Here is a 19056-nt window from a genome sequence, read left to right as displayed (position 1 = left end):
CATATTCCCTGAGCATCCCACAAGTCCAGAACAAATGCCTCAGTAAAAGCACCTGCACCCCTTACCCTGTGCAAGGAGTAGGCCAGATGTCCAGGGAATGGGTGCTTCCAGGAATAGCCTGGTGCCAGGGAGGAGAGAGAAGCAGAGGATAAGCCACCCATCCTTCCTCTTGGGTGTGGCAACTGCAAGTTATGCTGTACTCCGTCTCCAGGGGGTCCTCAGTGGGGTTGTGCCTCAGTTGCCCACTCAGAAACCTGCTCATTGGAGCAGGTGGGTGGCTCAGTGATTGAGTGTCTGCCTTTGGCTCAGGTTGTGATCTCAAGGTCCTGGGAGGACCCCGCAGGAAGCCTGCTTCTCCCTCTGCCTATGTCTCTGCCTCTCTCTGTGTGTCTCTCATGAATAAATAAATAAAATCTTAAAAAATTGAAAAGAAAGGAAAGAAGAAAGAAAGAAAGAAAGAAAGAAAGAAAGAAAGAAAGAAAGAAAGAAAGAAGAAAAAAGAAAGAAAGAAAGAAAGAAAGAAAGAAAGAAAGAGAAAGAAAGAAAGAAAGAAAGAAAGAAAGAAAGAAAGAAAGAAAGAAAGAAAGAAAAACTTGCCCATTAATGCCCCCCTACTGGCTCCCTTCCCTCCTCTGCCTCCCCTCCCCACAGCTCTTCAGTGTGCTCTAGGACCACCTCCCAAATCAATTCCACGCCCTCACACTCTTGTCTTGGGCGCTATTCTGAGAGATGCCCACGTGGTCAGAAGCAGGCATTAGCGTCCTGTTGGCTACACACCATGGGTGCAGTGGGGCCAAGGCCCGAACCCCTTCGACTCCCGTTCAGTTGCCTGCCCCCTACCCCCCACCACCCCAAGGCATCGCTGATTTGCATCACGTGGACATGAGCATGAATACCAGGGAATTGGCTTCTTTTTTCCCTCAAAAGAAGAAAGAATCCATGTTCCTGCCGAAGTCTAAACAGGGTTCAGAATTTGCAGCAGGGAAGGAAGTTGAGTGAAGCCATGATTAGAGCCTTGTTTGTGCTGTTCTTCGGGGGCTGGGAGCATCTGCGTGCTCGCTCACTCCCCGGCCCTGCCTTCATCAGGCCTGCTTGTCAGAGCCTCTGCGAGCGATAATGTGCTCGAATTCCACGCGGCGTCTGTGCGACAGAAAGGGCTCCGGCTTCGGACTGTCATGTTTCAGCACCTGATTTGAAGGCATGGGGTCTTCCATCACTCCAACAGCATAATTGTCATTCAGAAGGTACCTGGTGAAATGTAGGCTTGTCCTCCCCGTTTGCAGACATTAATTACCGTTTGGTCTTTGGGGTAAGAGATACGGTTCTATTCAGTGCACATTTCCTGAGCATCTGCCAGGCGCTTTACCAAGTCCTCTGAGGGAAGCCAAGTTGAATAAGATACAGTCCCTTCCCCCCAAGGGGCTTCATAATTTCTCTGGCCGAGTGCCAGGGCCTATAAAAACAGGAAGATTATTTCCCAGAACCTACTAGAAAACTTTCAGAGCTAGTTTGACACTAGTTTGAGATGCTTGAGGCCAGTTTTTAATATCCTTTGCCTTCTGTCAAGTCCTGTATTGTGTAGCTCCCTTCCCCTGGCCGGTGGTCTGGAAAGGCCAGGTTGTCGGACTGCCACTCAACTTGATATAATTAAGAGTGGAGACATAGGCTGCTAAACCGCAGGATACCCTGGCAGGCTTCAGTGTCAGCAGGAAAGGAAGGACACATGCGAATGTGAGCTCTTTGAGGCTGGGAGACTGACCCTGACACTTCCCAGCCTTCATGACCCAGGGCTTATCTTTCAGAGAACCCAAAGAAGGTAGCCTGAAAGACGAGAATTATGTAGCAGACCTTGTATTTCATTGAGCCGTAGATAGACTTCCATGTTGAAGGGAGCCCTGACTCTCTTTTGCAGCATTACCTCTGCTTGAATGCCTCCAGTGATGGGGAACTCCCCTCCTGGCATGTATATGAGCTTTGAAGTATATGAGCTTCAAAGCAGACATGCCTCTTCCTTACTAGCTAAGCGCTGTGGCTTAATCTCTCTAAACCCATCATTTCAGCATTCAGTTTAAAATAGTAAAATTAAAGGGGGTCATTTCCTTAGCCTTGAGGGATGGTGAGAATTCCATGACATGAAGCAAAGAACAGTTCGGTGACTAGCACAGAGAAGGGCCCTGGCAACCGTGGGTTTCCTACTCCTCTCCTGGGCACTTATGACCATAACCCCAGGTTTGCCCCCCACCCCTGCCAGAATTTCTCCAGGAAAGTACGACCTTGCTTCCTTAGGACACATTTCACTCTCCTCATTTCATGAGATGCTGTTACCACTGGTCCAGGAAAGCCCCTCTCATTTGTTTGTGCCCTTATTTCCAGCATTTGTTCTCACCCCGCAGCAAAAGGCAAACACTCTAAGTGTTTAATGCGTATATTGTGTTGGTATGTCCTTACAAAACATGGGCTGCTGTTTTGTCTGCATGTATTTTGATTTTTGTCAGTGCAACTGGATTGTGCATCCTCTTCTATTTCTTTCTCTTTTTTCCCCCTCCCCATTCAGCACATTGTTTTTTGGAGATGCTTCCGTGTTCCTCTGTACATATGAGCCATAACTTTCACTGATTGTGCTTCACTCATCCACTCTCCCAGTGACACATACCCAGGCCGCCTTCAACTCCTGTACAAAAAGTGGGTGTCGTTGTACATGTCCCCTTAGGAACCTAGCTGGGCATTTCTTTAGGACAAATGTCCAGGAGTAGAACTGTTGGATGGGAAAGTGTGTGAATGCTGAACATGCCTAAGATCTGCCAGATGACTCTTTCAATGCCCACACCTATCTCCACTGCCACCAGCATGGGGATTCCTGTGTCCCTCCTCCCAGCAACACTTGCCAGCCCCTGGCTCTCTCATTCTTTTCCAGTTTAAAGGTATAAATTAATATCATATTGTAGTTTTAAATATTATTTCTTTGATTACTAATGAAGTTTGGGCATTTCTTCCTGTGCTTCTCAGCCATTTGTTGTTGAATTTTTTGATCCTTTGACCACTTTTATTTTGAGGGTATTGTCATTTTCTTGTTGATTTGTGGGAGTTCTTTAAGTACTCTAAATATAAGTCCTCTTTTACCTTTAGGCTTTGCAGATATCTTCTCCCATTCAGTCACTTGTCTATAGACGTAAAGTCTTTGATGAACAGAAGGTCTTAATTTTGATGTAGGTAAATTCCTTTTTTCCCCCTCTATGGTTTGGGCTTTTGAAATTTCTTAAGTCATTTCTTTTTTTTTTTTTTAAGATTTTATTTATTTATTCATAGAGATACACCTAGAGAGAGAGAGGCAGAGACACAAGCAGAGGGAGAAGCAGGCACCATGCAGGGATCCCGATGTGGGACTCGATCCTGGGTCTCCAGGATCAGGCCCTAGGCTGAAGGCGGCGCTAAACTGCTAAGCCACCCGGGCTGCCCCTTAAGAGTCATTTCTTAATGCCCCAGGTCCTGATTGGGCACAGAGGAGTGCTGAGCTGGGTACGATGCGACCCCTGCCCTCACAGAGCTCCTGGTCCAGGGGGCACAGACCTCAAGTGGTCCCATGTGATATGTGATAAGGGCGTTCAGAAGAGGGGCACTTGGCTCCACCTGGGAGATTAGGAAGGCTATATGGAGGAGATGGCATCTGAGTTTCCTTTTCTATCCCTGAGTTTGGGATTCTGAAGGGCCAGTGGAACGTTAGCTAAGAAGAGGAGGAAAAAAGGTCTGTTCTAGGTGCAGATAATCTGTTGTGTTTACATGTGGACTGTGCACCCCTATATACTTAGCTTTTGTCCCTGGCCTCATTTGCCTAAGTCGATAAACAAATCTGTCCTTAGTAGAGTTATTATATTACCAAGCCATTTGGCCAGTGTCCCCCTGGCCTGTTAAAAATTTCCAAACAAAGGTCAATGATGTTAATTTGTTCCAAACATGGCAGTGGCATATTGTTTATGAAGACAGAGAAGAGTGTGTGCACGATTCAGGCCAAGGAAGCATGCAAGTCTGTCTCTACTCGGGGCTGCTGAGAGGTGCTGCTCAGCCTGGCTCCTCACCCAGTGACAGGAGAGTCACCCTCTAGGGCCTGCTCACAGACAGTGACCTGGCTGGGAATCACCTCTAGGAAGGGCTGGCTATCTGGAGAAGAGCAGAATCAAAGCCCGCAAGTGCCATGTCCCCACCCCTGATGAACCACCAGGAGCAGGGTCCATGCGATGTGTGGCCCCCAGGCAGAGCCAGGACCTGGGGGACAGCTTTTCAAACCAATTGCAGAATCATCGAACAAGAGGTGGAGGCCCCAGAGATCTCCCCATCCAGCCCAGGCAGAGGCCGGCACTCCCTGGGGGCTCCTCGCTGAGGTGACAGCAAAGCCAAGACTAGCTCCAAGGGTCCTGTCTACCAGCCAGAGCTCTTCCCTATCCCTGAGTTTGGGATATTGTCAAGAGGGCCTAGAATGGACATTGTATACTATTTTTTACTTTCGTTGAGTCAAGGCCATCCAGTGTTTTATTCCTCAGGGTCACACGTTGAGCCTATGTTTGTAACAGTTCTTTAAAGAGCACATATACTTCCCTCCATTCAGATCTAGAGCCAATTGAGGACAAATGGACAGTTAGAGGTGAGGGGAGTAGAACCCATGTAGCAGTCTATGGGCACCCGGCAAACACAGGAGGTTGGCGACCCTATAACTCACTCTCCCCCGCCTGGAGGTCACAGTTCCAGAAGAAGGCAGGACCACTGACGGAAGCTGTTTCCCAGCCGTCTCTCATGGATGCTCTCAGGCCCACAGCCAGTGAATATTTTCAGACTGGGCTTTTTTTTGGCAGCCTAATCTTCACCAATAGGACCTATTTCCTTTATGTATCATCCAAATCTAAAATCTGAAATAAAGAATGGGCTTTTTAGGGAGAACACCTCTCTTTGCCCCACAGCGAGGAAGCAGCATTGTTCTGTAGGAGAGGGGCTCTGTGTTCCACACTATTTTTAGCCTCTTCGAACAGAAAACATCGGCATCGAAGGATCTTGAGTCAAATCTAGGGGTTCTCAAGTCTGGCTGTGCAGTAAGGATCAGCGTTAGGGGGCTTTTAAAAATACTGCTGCCCAGAACCCACCACTCATCCCCTCAGAGGTTCTTGTATAATCGGTCCATATGAGGACTCTGACATAGGTATTTTCCAGCACTTTCCAGGTGATGCTGTTGCCCGGCCAGGGCTGAGAACCACTGGAAGCCCTGCCGTGTCATTTGCAGATGGAGAAATTGAGGCTCAGAGAAAAAGGTGGTCTGTCCAGAGTTACATAATAAGTCAGCGGCAAGCTGCAGCAGAGTTACGGGGCAGGGAGTCCAGCAAGTGACAGACTCAACCCTGCAGCCCTCTGCTCGATTCCTTCCTGCACCCCCACCCCCTGCTGGATCTTTCTGGCCTGTCCCCTAGTCCACAGTCCACAAGGCCCAATTGGCATCCATTGGGTGGTTAACATTGCTTGCACAATGGAGTTGACAAGGAGGCCAAGAGTTAAAAATTGAGAGTACTGGGTGCCTATCGTGGTCACCACCAGCTGGGCCACAGGTGGATGGAGGAGTGCAGAGATGGCACCATCCTTCTACCTGCAGACCCGGGAGAGGCCCTGGGTAGAGGATGGCGGATGAGACTCTATGCTGCCTGGGGACACCAGATGCAAGGCTTCAAGTTCCACTCAGGGACTAACTGGCTGACAGGAATCATAAGGCCAGGGCACACCTAGGGCATGCTTCCAACACCGGGGGGCTGACATCCATGCCCTAAGCCCACAGCAACTGAGGTGCTGTGGGGAGGAACAGTACTCAGGGAAGGCTTTCTGGAAGAAGTAGGTGGGTGTAGGGTTGGGCCATGTTGATACAGGAGGGGTAAACCACCTTCCAAGCAGCAGGACCATTATGGGGAACCATGGCAGTAAGAGAACCTAGGGAGTGTTTGGGGACCTGGCAAATAGCTCAGTTACTTTTATCATGAGGCAGACTACTATTTACCAAACACTTACTGTGAGTTAGACTTCAAGCCAGAAACTGCCTGTATTCTCTTCTTTAAACCTCATGGCCACTTTGAAAGTTCCCATTTTACAGCTACAGCCACCTGCTAACAAAGTGCAGGCCAGAGGGAAATATTATCTGCAAATGAGAGTAATTTTACCTCCCTTGTAGGGCTGGGTGAGGCTGTAGTCCCTAAACTAACGGTGGAGATTATGATTTTTTTTTATCTTTGTATCTCCAGCCCGGAGCCTGGCACATAATAGGCACCCAGTCAATGTTTGTTGAATGAATGAATGAATGAATGAATGAATGAATGAAAAGTTAAGGGATTTAGCATAAGCGTCCCTTATGCTACAGGGACGTCGCCAAGATGTCCAAGACCACCTTGGTCAAGGATGAGAATAGACCTCTTCCATCACCCATGCTGCTGCTTTTGAGGGATCCTTTATGAGGAAATACTTGGGGCTGGGGCTGGGGCTGGGGCTGGGGCTGGCATGCAGTAGGCACTCCAGAAATGTGGGCTGAGTGACCAGCAGCTCTGCTCAGCATGGGCAGTCTGAATTCAGAGCTAGGGGAGCCAACTTTAGGCTCCCACTTGGTCACTGTCCAGCACGTGGCCCTGAGTGTTCACTTAACTTCTTGAGTCTCCTCCCTCATCCGCAGCTGGGGGCAAATCATGCCCAACTCATGGTTTGCCATGAACCTTACATGCAAGAACATGGGAAGCCCCTGTATGTCCCCAAGCAGCACCCCAGGGAGAGATTCTGGTGACTATGGCTGTCCTGGGAAGCCGAGTATGTGAGCCCCAGCCGGCCAGCAACTTCACTTGGTGCCATGGGACAGTACATCAGGGTGTGTGAGTCAGAGGGGCAGGCTGTGCAGCTGGGGGTGCGGTGGGGTGCCAGCCACATCACTTCTTGGCTCCTGGTGATTTGTTCCAATCAGCCTGCATATTTCATGAGCTGCCTCCCCACACCAGATAAATAAATCAGGGCTTCCTCCTTAGAGCAGCAGGAGCTGATTGGGGCTGAAGACTTCAAAAGGCCAGAGCAGGGATGCTGGAGCTCCCAGCAGAGTCTGCTAATGTGACATTTAGGAGCTGTGACCCAGGCAGGCGCCAGCCACCTGCACCGTGGCAGAGAGACCGTCGTGAGGAGAAGGAAGTGACTTTTACCGCCCTGTTTTCCATCCCACAGTCAAAGGAACACAGGCAGAAGTGTGGCCTATGGGATTCCCTGTTCTGCTTCCTGAATGTTTATAAGGGACCAGCAGTACATCTGCATTTCTGCAAAGAAATTCACTTAGAGCCAGAGCCCCAGCCAGCCAGCAGCTCCTCTGGGTGCACGTTTGGAATTCCTGCAGCTGTGTCACTTGATCACCTCTGGGCATTCTTATGCAGAATCTGCAGCTCTGGGGACCTGCTTGGCCTGCGGGTGGGCACGTGGGCATTACTCGCTGCAGTTATTACACTCAGGAGGCACACGCAGCCCATGGAGCGGGCAGCTTGGCAGGAATGGTCACCGCTCAGGGAGCCCATTGAGGCAGCCCCGTGTCAGCCGAAGAGCATGGCCTGTGGGAAGCATCCTGGACATGAGGCTGGGCTCCATCTACTCTTAGAATCAGTGGGGCAGAGCGACAGGGGGGCGTGCAGAGGTGCAACCTGCTGAGCTCTTTCCTCATCTGTACCTTGGCACTGAAAACACCAATTCCAGCTGTGAGAACTGAACAAGAAAAGGCACAGAAAGTTCCTAGCATGGATCCAGGCACACTGTCGAGGCTCAGTGATTCCTCGGTGGTTCTCCCACCTCTCCTCAACCCTGTCAAAGCCGGTTCAGCCCTGGGGGTTTCACCCTCCAGTTCCACACCCTTTGTCTTTGGTCTTCCTTCCCTGGACCTACTTTGTCTGTGGTCACCAGTACCCCCACACGCTAAATCCGCTCCCCCCTTGCTTAAGGGGCCTGTTGTTCTAGTCTCTCGGTGACATCAGATATTGCTGGCCAGCTCCATTGTGACATTGTCCCTTCCCTTGGCTCTCATAATGCCCACTGTCTCCTGCTATCCTGCCCCTGGCACCCTGGCCAGTCCTTCCCAGTCTCCCTGCAGCATCTTGCTCTGCCCGCCCCTCCCCACCGCCAAGAGGTTGGCGCTCCCCCAGATTCTGCCCTTGGCACTGTCCCTAGGGATCTGCCCCCAGCCCCCTGCTCCAGCTCCCAGTTTACATGCTGATGGCCCCAACTATCAGCCCAGACCTGTCCCCTGTCTCCAGACCCAATGACATCTCCACCCTCATGATCCATGATCATGTCAGGCTCAGCACTTCCAAACCAGAACATGGCAATGTCCCCACTTCTCTGACCCTCTCCTGAGTACCCTGTTTACAGAATGATATCTGAGCCCCCAAGACACTGGCTTCATTCCCCTGTTCCCTATATCCCCCATACATTTGATCACTCAGTTGTCCACATTTTACTTGGAGAAAAGAAACCTTTGTCAAATCTGACCCCCCGTTCTCCATTCTTCTTGCCACTGCCCTGCGCTGGTCCTCATCATCTTTATTTCTGGTGATGACCAAAACAATGGCCTAAACCTACATCAGAATAGTATCAAAGATGAAGGTAAATCCAAATGTATCACTTGGGCTTGAAAATACACCTGAACAAGTCAGTGTACATAAAGGAGATTGTGCTTGATATGACGTAGCAGAGCAATGTGGCCTCTGAAAGATGCTAATTCCATCTCAGGATGCATTAATAGGAATATAATGTGCATAAAGAAGGAGGGGATAGTACTCTGTACTTGCTGCTGACCAGATCAGGCCTAAAGAAGTACATTGGTCAGTCCTTGAGTCTACACTCTTTAAGACACAGTGACATTGTGTGGCGTGGCCCAGGTAGGGCCCTGAAGAGGGCAGAATTAGAAATGATATTCTGTGAAGTGAGGTTGGGGGCTGGCACCAGGAGGGATGATCTGTCTGTGTCTTCAGGTCTTTAGGGCTGTCCTGGAGCAGAGGGAGCAGCATCGGTCTGCATGGTCCTAGATGACAGAGCCAGATACCAGCGGAGAGTTACAAAGAGACCATTTAGCTCAATGACCAGGAAGGACTTGGCAACAGAGAGAAGCCAGTTATGAGGGGGGTGGGCTGCCATCCATGAGGCACACAGCAAAGTGGGGGTAACCAGTGGCTGAGATGGTATAAGACGGCATCTGTTCCACCCCAGATCCAGTTGGAGGTTTTGCGATTCTATCTGGAAAAGGCCCCAGGGAAAAGGAAAGCCCGTGAGAATATAGGCAGGGCCTGTGGGGAACAAGAGCTGGGACAGGAGCAGCCAGCCACGGGCCCGGGGCTCCATCTAACCAGCCACTGTCTCTTGCTCCCCGCAGACAGCAGGGAGGTGAAGGTGGGAGAGTACAACGCAGTGGCCGACACACTGGAGATCATCAATGACACTATCAGGTTCCAAGGTAAGGCAGGGGGCCTTCTCGTGGGAGGGGGTCTGCTCAGTGGCTCTGAAGCCCAGATATTGTGTGCCGGTTGGGGACAAGCTCAGAGTCCTTGGCTTCCTGGGGAAGAGGGATCCTCCTTTCCTCTCAACACATTGATTCCCTCACAGGGTCCCCATCACTCACATGGGAGCTGGCTTCCAGCTCCTGGGGTGGGTCCCTGGAATTTGCATGGGGTGCTGTCTCTCACCCAGGCATCTTCATTTAAACCAGTCCATGTACCAGGAAGAATCTTGTTTAAATGTGACCTGGCTTCATTTAGCTCTGTCTCGTCCTTTGGAGAACGATTTGGTTGGGTTAGAAATAAGGCCTATCCACCTGCTGGTCTTGCTGAAGACCATTCTCTCCTCTTCTGCTAAAGAACTCTTCCTCAGCTTCTAGAACCAGATCGAATGACACCTCATCTGTGCAGTCTTCCCTGATTGCCCCCAGTTGAGCTAATGGCTCCCTTCTCTTGGCTTTCACAGTGTTTGACTCTGCCTTCCCATAGTCACTGTCTTTTGCATGGAAATTTCTAAGTTGTTAGACCATGAGCTCCCTGACTAGATCCTATCTGACTTTTAACTCCTAATACCAGCCAGGCTCTGACACATGTTGAAGGTCCATATTTGATTAAAACAACAACAACAACAACTAAACAGGTGATTGATCAAGTGAAGGGATGACTGGGTAGGTGAATAAATGGATGAACAGGTGAGCATATGAGTCAATAAAGTAGTGGGTGGGTGGATGGATGGACAGGTGGATGGATGTGTGGGGAGTAGGTGGGCTTAACCAGGCTTAATTCGCTTAAGTCCATTCTGCCCTCAACAGCCAAAATACCCTGGCCACTGTGCTATGCTGAAGATTCCTCACCTCTGCTCAGAGCACTACCTGGTTCTGTTGTTCAGCAGAGGGCCCCACTCCATGGTATCATCTCAAGACCTTCCTGAAGGGACTCCTCCCCATTTCTCGGCCTCTTCTTTCCGATCTTCCCAACCAAACTGCTTATAGTTCCTCAAATATGCCAGGACACCACCGTGCCTTTGCCCCTGCTGGGTCCTCTGCCCAGAATGCCTTTTCTTCCTTCTCTTCCTTGTGGGCAGCCACCTTATTCATCTTCTGATGACCAGCTCTCCCTTCTGTAGCCTTTCCTGACTCCATCAGGGAAAATTGCACTCTTCTCTCTGCTTCATGTTCAGGCGTCTCTGTGCCTGATGGACCACTATCCTTTGGAGGCAGTTTGCAGAATGGTTAGAGCACAGGACTCAGGCAGGTCTGGGTTCAAATCCTGCAAGCTTTGCCACGTACTAGCTATAAAAGTCACTTAACACCTAGAAAACTGTTGCTTCTATGTAAAATGGGAATAAACATCTCTATGTGTGACGCTGTTGGATGGATCAAAGGAGAAAATCTCTGTAAGGCGCTTAGCCCATCATAAGCATTCAGTAAATATGCTTGCTTATTGCTGCCTTTTTCTTTTTACGTAGCTAGTCTATAACTTCCTTGAGTACAGGGACTGTATCTTGATTGGCTCTGGATCACTGGTGCCAGTGCTGGGCCCAACAGGTAGAAAGTGATAATTAATGATGATTGGTCATCATTAATGATGATGAGTGAAGGTATAATGGTGGATGAAGGAATAGTGAAAAATTGGTGAATAGTGAGTGAATGGATTGAGTGAAGAGCAAGAAAGAAAACTCCGGGCTGCTGCTACTGACATTCCTGACAAGTCATTACCAAGTAGCTTCCATAATATCTCAGTCAAGGTGTCATTTTGCAGGGAGGAAAGGTAGAGTAAGGAAGAAGAGATGTTGTCAGTTTCCTGATGTTGCTTCTACATGAAGGACTAGTGGTCATAATCATCATGTAACTGGTCCAAACCTCAGCCCTTTTCTCAATGCCCAGAGAGGGACTTGTTCCCAGCCAAGAACCAAGGGCACCCCCAGGATGGCTCCAAGGTTTGGGAACAAGAAGCTGCCTGAGCCAGCCTAATGCAGCCAGAGGCTCACTTGGGAGTAGCAGGAGGGAAACAGAAGAATGGGCCAAGAAGTATTCAGATGTAGAGCTTTCACTTCTGGAAGCAAGAAGTGATGTTACTTCATCCATCTTGTGTCTGCTTTTGCCCTGACTTTTGGAAGCCACTCCTTAAAAATGTTCCTTTACATGGAATTGCTTAAAGCTTTACATTAACCATGCCAGCAGGTTCCTAGCTGTTTTCGAACCTGGCAACTTCCCTAGACTACTTAGATGGTTCTAACTCTTTTTATCCACTGAATGTTTCCAAACATATTTGAACCTGCTAACAGAGTTTTTTAAACACAGATGTTCAGGGGAGATCTCAATCCCTGCTGCCACACCTGCCCATCCTCTGCTCATCTCCTGGGAACAGCAGGGTAACCATGGCTGGTACCCATGGCATGGCCATGGTGGGACCATCATGACCCCTGGTGGGGCTCCCTGGGCTCCCTGCTTTCCCCACCAGAGGGAAAAGTCCCAGTGTTTCACAGTTCTGCAGCAGAGGCCTGACTTGAAATAGCAGCTAAGAAAAAAGGGATTTGTAAGAAGTGGGGCGGAGTCGGACGGGTCCCTGCACCGCTCCTCCCAAGCCAGCCTGTATCCAGTCGGTTTTGCCAGTGACCACAAAGATGAGTCTTCTCATCTTTGGCCTCAGGGCTCCTCTAGGTTCCTGGTGCCCTTGGAGAATGAGCAGGGACAGCTCTGCAGTCACACAGAGGAATGGAATCCCACAGGTCTGGTCCAGTCCTGGCACAGCAGGGAGGGCAAAGCATGCCAGTAGCTTCTGCCTCCCACAGTGAGTGAGACTTATGAAAATGGAAAACCAGGAAAAGCTTTTACAACATAATGACCTTGAGGCAGGAAACCCATGCCCAGAGACATACATGTCTCCATGGGACTGACAGGCGAGCTGTCTGCCCTGTTGAGGGTGATCATTATCATGTCTCAGAGCAGAGAGCCCAAGCCAGGTTCCTCACCCCCGGTGGCACCCAGTCGTACCCACTCACAGCATCCAGCCCTGTGCCTTCCGAGCTGCCATTACCTTTAGGGACAAATGGGGATGGTTTTTCAACAGGGTAATTAGACCAAATCAAATTCTAGTCTTTTAATGGCTATTAAATGCATCACAAATTCCTTATTGATTCTATTTAGAGAAAGAAATAAGTCCTAGCTAGGGCTCCCTGCCAGTAGACTGGCCAACCACTGGAGCCCTCTCGCCCAGTAGATGTGTCCTGCACAGAGGTTATGCACAGGTGCCAGATGGCAAGACACTCAGGCAAAGATGTTCTCAAGGGCTGACTGTGCCCTGGGCTTGGCTCATGTCTGTTCCTTGGCCTTTTAGGATCCGAACCACCAAAAGACAAGACCATCATCCTGGAGCAGCTCCGAAAGATCTCCCTACCCCTCTACAGCATCCTCTCTGCCCTCACCATCCTGGGGATGATCATGGCCAGCGCTTTCCTCTTCTTCAACATCAAGAATCGGAATCAGAAGTAAGCCGTTCACTCCCTCCTCTTGGACTGATGCTTTCTGGATTGACAAACCTCATGGATAAAGTGTAGGGGCGTCACATGACAGATATACCAGGGCACAGAAGAAGTTCTCAGGGTGGCTTTCTAAAGTGTTTGTTCAGTCACTAGGATGTTATTAGTTGTTCCATGTGCATGTGTGCACACTGATACACACACACACACACACACACACACACACACACACCATGCTGGTTGCACAGGAGGGCTGGGTTAAATCAACTCTGAGTCCATAGGCCTCCTCGGAGCTTTGGCTATGCTCCTGCACTTTGAACCAGTCCAGGAGGAAAAATACAGAAGGGAGAATTTGCCCAAACCCCCCATTACCCCGCCCCCAGCATCTTGGGGAAGCATTGCCCGAGGCAATCACTGAGTTTACTAAGGGGCGCTCCCCCTCCGTACAGTACTTTACCATCTGAGAAGCTTCTCCCTCATGTCACTCTCACTAGCCCCTCAGATAAGTCCCCAGATCACAGACGAGAATCCAGAAGCCCAGTGACAGAGGGAGGGCCACTGTCAGCCACACCTGTCCCCTGCGTTTCTGGCTTTGGTTTCTTCTCTGCCACACATGTTCTTCACTCTTTGGAAGAGAGCAGCTCACTCACTGAGTTATTCTGGTCGGCCGTGGGTAGAACAGGCCACCACCCAAGTGTTGGTGTTCACCAAGCATGGCCAGCTTCTGTGGTTTCCATAGCAAATCCCTGATCCCAGCTCCCTGTGTTGTTGGGGAGCCGCTGAGCAGGGGCTCAGAGTGGGGGCCACCAGGGGCACAGCCTCAGTGACATGGAGCCCAGAAGCCCCAGGCTGTGTGACCTTCCCGGCTGCCAGGAGCAAGCCTGATTCCACAGAGAACCGGGTTTGTTGCTGTTGTTTTCTATCTCCTTGCATCCAAAGGAAGAATTTCAAGGCTCTATATTTTGTTGTTATTGTTTTTGGTTTTTATTAAGTCAAACCTATTTCCTGAAGACCAAAAAGACTTGTGTTCACTGTTATTTTATTTTCTGTACATCAATAACACATATGCCACCGAAGAAGAAGAAGAAGAAGAAGAAGAAGAAGAAGAAGAAGAAGAAGAAGAAGAAGAAGAAGAAAGAAGAAGAAGAAGGAGAAGAAGAAGAAGAAGAAGAAGAAGAAGAAGAAGAAGAAGAAGAAGAAAGAAAAAGAAGATAACTTTGTCTACTCTGTACAAACTTTAACTGATGACCATACCCATTAGTATTTGGCACAAGGCCTGGGCACATAATCAGCTCTCAATTAATAATCAGACTCCCTTTCTACAAGCTTCCAAAATACCTACCTTAACAACAAGCTGTCCCTATCATAACACTAAACTCCTTTAATTCTTTCACTGCCCCGTTTTGGCCTCCTGTGGAAAATGACAGTTACTCTCTCCAGTAGGCTGGCATCTCTGAATTTTTTACTGGCCTTGCACATTAAAAAATCTGAAAGAGAGATGCCTGGGTGGCTCAGTGGTGAAGGGTCTGCCTTGGGCTCAGGGTGTGATCCTAGGGTCCTGGGATCAAGTCCCACATTGGGGTCTCCATAGGGAGCCTGCTTCTCCCTCTGCCTGTGTCTCTGCCTCTCTCTCTGTATCTCTCATGAATAAATAAAATCTTTAAATAAATAAATAACTAAAAATCTGAAAGACATAAGAATAAATGTCACAGGAGTTCCAAGTTCCCCTCACTTTTATGTCCCTGCATGGTACCTATCTGTTAAGGTCCTTTTACTCCAGGTAATCAGCCCTACTTCTGGCCTCTCCCTGCCCCGGCTTCCTGTGGTAATAAGGATGAAGGGGCCTTTCTAGTCCATGGTTTGCAAAAGGACCCCTAGGAATCCAGTGTCACATCAACTTCACACACACCCTGGGCAGTGTGATCTGTGCTCCCGCTTTACTTATGAGGAGACTCAGCCAGGCTGAGTGGCCCTGCCAAGGGGGCACCTCTGTACAGTGGCCCCACCCAATGTCCCAACTCTGAAGCCTCATGTGATCCATAATTTGCATCAGGCTTCTTGTCTCTCTCCCAATTGGACCATTGCATTTTTTCTTAAATGTGAAAGGATTCAGAGAATGGCAGAGTGCAAAAAAAAAAAAAAAAAAAAAAAAAAATGGGCAACAACTGACCTAATTACAACCTGCAAAAGAGCACCTGGACCAGAGGGCACCTGAAAACCCAAGACAGACTGAGTGGATGGTGCTGGGGTAGCCAGGCACTTCTGAGGGGGAGTTCCAGCTGGCTGTTGGTCTGACCCAGGCCTGGCTTGCTAGGCAGCTGGGAGCCAAAGCAGAATTCCTGTAGGAGGTGAGAGACAAGCATACTTCCAAGTCTGGGAGTATAAAGAATGTCCCCAACAGTAGCCTAGTAAAGATAGGGGCAGGGGTGAGGATAGAGACTCCATTGTCCATTTTATCACCTAATGCCTAGGTGAAGCATTCTTATCCACATGTGTGACCCCTTTGTGCATAAGACTGGGTGAGCTTCAGATGACCAAAGTGAATGCTCACGTACCACCTGGCAACCATACTTCCTGAGCAGCCCTGAATGCTCACCTCTAGACCTCCTAGGCCTGGCCCCCGCGACAAGGTAGAGGGTGGTATGGCCTTCTTCCCCTCATCTCCTTCTTCCCGGAAGGCTGCTGAATTAAAATGTAGAATTCTCTAGACTTAGCATATATCTTCCCAGCCCCAGAGGGGAAAACAAAACAAAACAAAACCTGTTGACTTAATGTTTCTGTGCAAACTGAAAATGAATGGTTGAAGAAGCTTGGTGTTACAAGCTGCCCCTAGAGAAGTTACAGGCAAACTTGACGGAGGAAAAATCCACCAGTAGAATTAGACAGCATCCGGGGTCCTTCAGTGAGAGGGAAGCGGCCCCACAGCAGGTGCACAGCCTGGGGTGGCGGCAGGGGTGGGAAGTGGAGGAAACCAGGTTTGCATTTCTCACTCCTCTAACCGTGGCAACACTCAACACCTAGTAGGCATTCAGGAAATGTTTGCTGGAGGAATAAGGACCTGCACAGTTCTGTTGACTGGAGTCTTTCTCTTGGCAGGCTGATAAAGATGTCCAGTCCCTATATGAACAACCTCATTATCCTTGGAGGGATGCTCTCCTATGCATCGATATTTCTCTTTGGCCTTGATGGATCCTTTGTGTCTGAAAAGACCTTCGAAACACTTTGCACTGTAAGTCATTCTGCATGTTCCAGGGGGATGGGATATCAGGTTTTCTTGGTTTTCCATCCTCCAAAACACAGATACAAACCCAAAAACAAAAATACGTGAACAGGCAAAAGACAACTCATTCAGCTGTTGGTGCAGTTTCAACCGGGCAGTATGTTGTTGCTTTCAGACCAGAATGGACTTCAGTGTTGCCTACAGAATTAAGATCAAGGATTTATCAAGCCACCGCTAGAAAAAAGCCCCCGAAGAGATGACCAGATAGTCTATAAAAGGGAGGGAGGAAAACCACCACCCAGAAAAGGATCTACACCTGGCGTCAGGGTCAGGGCCATGTAAGAAGGAAGAAGTCTGCCCATGTATCTCAAGAACTGTTAACAGAATATAATGAGAGGTGTCTGTGCGTATGACTTTGAGTCATGTAGAAAAAATCAGAGCCACTATTTTCTATTTAAGCAGTGTTTCTCAACCCATTTTTTTCCTTATTGCTCTTCTAAGAAGCCTTTTTAGACTTGTTTATAATTATCCCCTCATAAAAATTTAATACCAAAGATATACTATATGTTTGTTTATATACTATATGTATATCTATAGTTTATACATGAAAGAGTAGTATTTTCACATTTAAAAAGCAATGTTTGCAGAACGCATGGGTGGCTCAGTTGTGGAGTGTCTGCCTTTGGCTTAGGGCATGATCCCGGGGTCCTAGGATCAAGTGCCACATCGGGATCCCTGTGGGGAGCCTGCTTCTCCCTCTGCCTATGTCTCTGCATCTCTCTCTGTTTCTCATGAATAAATAAATAAATAAATAAATAAATAAATAAATAAATAAATAATCTTTAAAAAATGAAATAAAAATAAAAATACAAACCAAATTTGCCCCTTGGGAACTAGATCACCCCCATTGAGAATGCATGTGCTTAAGGAAACCCAAGACAGTGTAATTTATTTAGTATATCTTAGAAATCCTATTTTGAAAATTAATGACCATGTTTTAAATATTTGTTGCCTCTTTGGTGGTGTTGGTGGCGGTTTTTTTCTACAAGAGAAAAAAATGCATTAGCAATTAACAGTGGTGTAGAACTAACTCTCAGTTGACAGTATCATCGGCTCACTATTTAAAATGAGAATGAGCAGTTGGGATTTATTTCTGGACTTTGACTACTCTGATCTCTCAAAACTGGGTTAGCCATTTGGGTCTCTGTATTGTCCCAAACGCAGTAACTCATCCAATTCCTGGCCTGGAGGACCAAAGCTAGAAGGGATGGCCAAAGGATCCATGTCGGCTAGATTGATAAAAAGCGACTCTTTTGTTGTTACTGTTTTCTTATAAGGTATTAAGAGCAATGTAGACCCTTTTTTGCACAGCAGTCCCTTTTGGATTATACTTGCTGCTCTGAAGTCTCAGTGTCGCCCACTACTGGACATTTATGGATTGCAAACTGGCAGGGAGGGGTAAACAGAGCGGAGGACCTCTTCCAGGTGCTGCAGGTCAGCACCCACACCTTGGACTGTCAAGACTGCATCCGATCCCCATGCTCTGAGACAGCATGGAAAGAGGGGAAGCCCCCTGAGTCCTGCAGTTGATTAGATTGGACTGACTCTCACCTGGCATCAAGAAATTGTTAATATTACCAGTAATTGGATGTGAATTGCCTAGCGAGTGAGATGCCTACAGAACACTTACTTTGTCCAAAGGGTTCCATGTGAGAAGTGTGTGGTCAAGTCCCTGATACCCTGGAGGACAGGGAACTTTCAGAGAAGCACCATGAGCTGCTCAAATGTCCCTGTGGGTATGGTTTAGCTGTTTGTCACCTCAGGAGTATGACCCTTTGGCACAAGGATGATGACCATGGCTTGTGGGAGTCTTGCTCCTCTGAGGGATGCTGTGAAGACCTTTAGGTCCCCCACATTTAATTCCCCTCCATTTGTGCTCAGCAGGTCTTTTGACTTTTGTGCCCTTGCACTTTCATGGATGCCAAGTGTGTCCAAGGTCAGCTTTCCTGGGCAGAGGTGAGGCCACAGTAAGGGGCTGCTTCTGAATACTCAGAAGAAACTAAGTGAGGAGAATGGGGATTTCCTTCTCCCCTCTGCACCTGAGGACACTCCCCCCCCATGTTTGAAGAGACGGTGATTACAGCAATAACGAAAACTGTATCAGGAGCTAGTCTGGTGACTTGCATTTTTATATAGCTTCGATATCTCAGTGGAAGCCCAGAGAGCTGAGGGGCCCACCTTGGTCTCCCAGCCAAGAACCAGGGAGTGGAGTTCCACCCTGGCCACTCCCAGGGCCCCTCTGCCTGGCTCGGTCACCTGCTGCCTGCCACCTGAGACTGCATCCCCTGGCCCAAGTTTGAGTCTTTGGTGCAGAGAGAGTCTCTTCCTCCCAGAAAGAAGCTCCTGACATCTTACCCTGCCCAGGATCCAAAGGCTGTTACTGCATAGGTGCTTTCTTGACTTTGACCTGAATCCTGCAAACAGCGTGACGCAAGCTAGGGAGCAAAGAAAAAGGGACATCCCCCACATCCGGGTTTTTTTCTTTTAATGAAGCCTGACATTCTGTTCTGGGAGTCGCACTCATTTGTGTGAGGGGAAGGTTGTCCTGGGAAGCCTGGCACGGCGGTATGAATAAATCATAAAGCGCTTTACAAATCAGCATTAGCTCCGAACATGAGGGCTCGGAAGATGTTAGGCCCCAGTTCTCACCATCCCTGAGGATTCATTTATTTGCAGTCAGGGCTGTTTCAGAGGCTCTGTAAAGGGGAACCCACATTCATGACTGTGGGGAAGAGGCATAGATTAACTACTCTGGACTGAATTGGGTC

General features: G+C 48.7%; 1 protein-coding gene across 1 annotated transcript in view; it reads left to right on the top strand.

The window, feature by feature from the left end:
- The window catches only part of GABBR2 (gamma-aminobutyric acid type B receptor subunit 2), a 348641-nt gene that overhangs the window by 252720 nt on the left and 76865 nt on the right, over positions 1-19056 (top strand). The window contains exons 9-11 of the mRNA XM_025432171.3: positions 9407-9487; positions 12867-13017; positions 16105-16237. Of these exons, the coding sequence (XP_025287956.1) occupies positions 9407-9487; positions 12867-13017; positions 16105-16237 (365 nt within the window). The remainder of the gene's footprint in view (positions 1-9406; positions 9488-12866; positions 13018-16104; positions 16238-19056) is intronic.

The sequence above is a fragment of the Canis lupus genome, chromosome 11, assembly GCF_003254725.2.
Source record: "Canis lupus dingo isolate Sandy chromosome 11, ASM325472v2, whole genome shotgun sequence".
Classification (NCBI taxonomy): Eukaryota; Metazoa; Chordata; class Mammalia; order Carnivora; family Canidae; genus Canis; species Canis lupus.
This window is presented reverse-complemented; position numbering and strand designations above follow the sequence as displayed.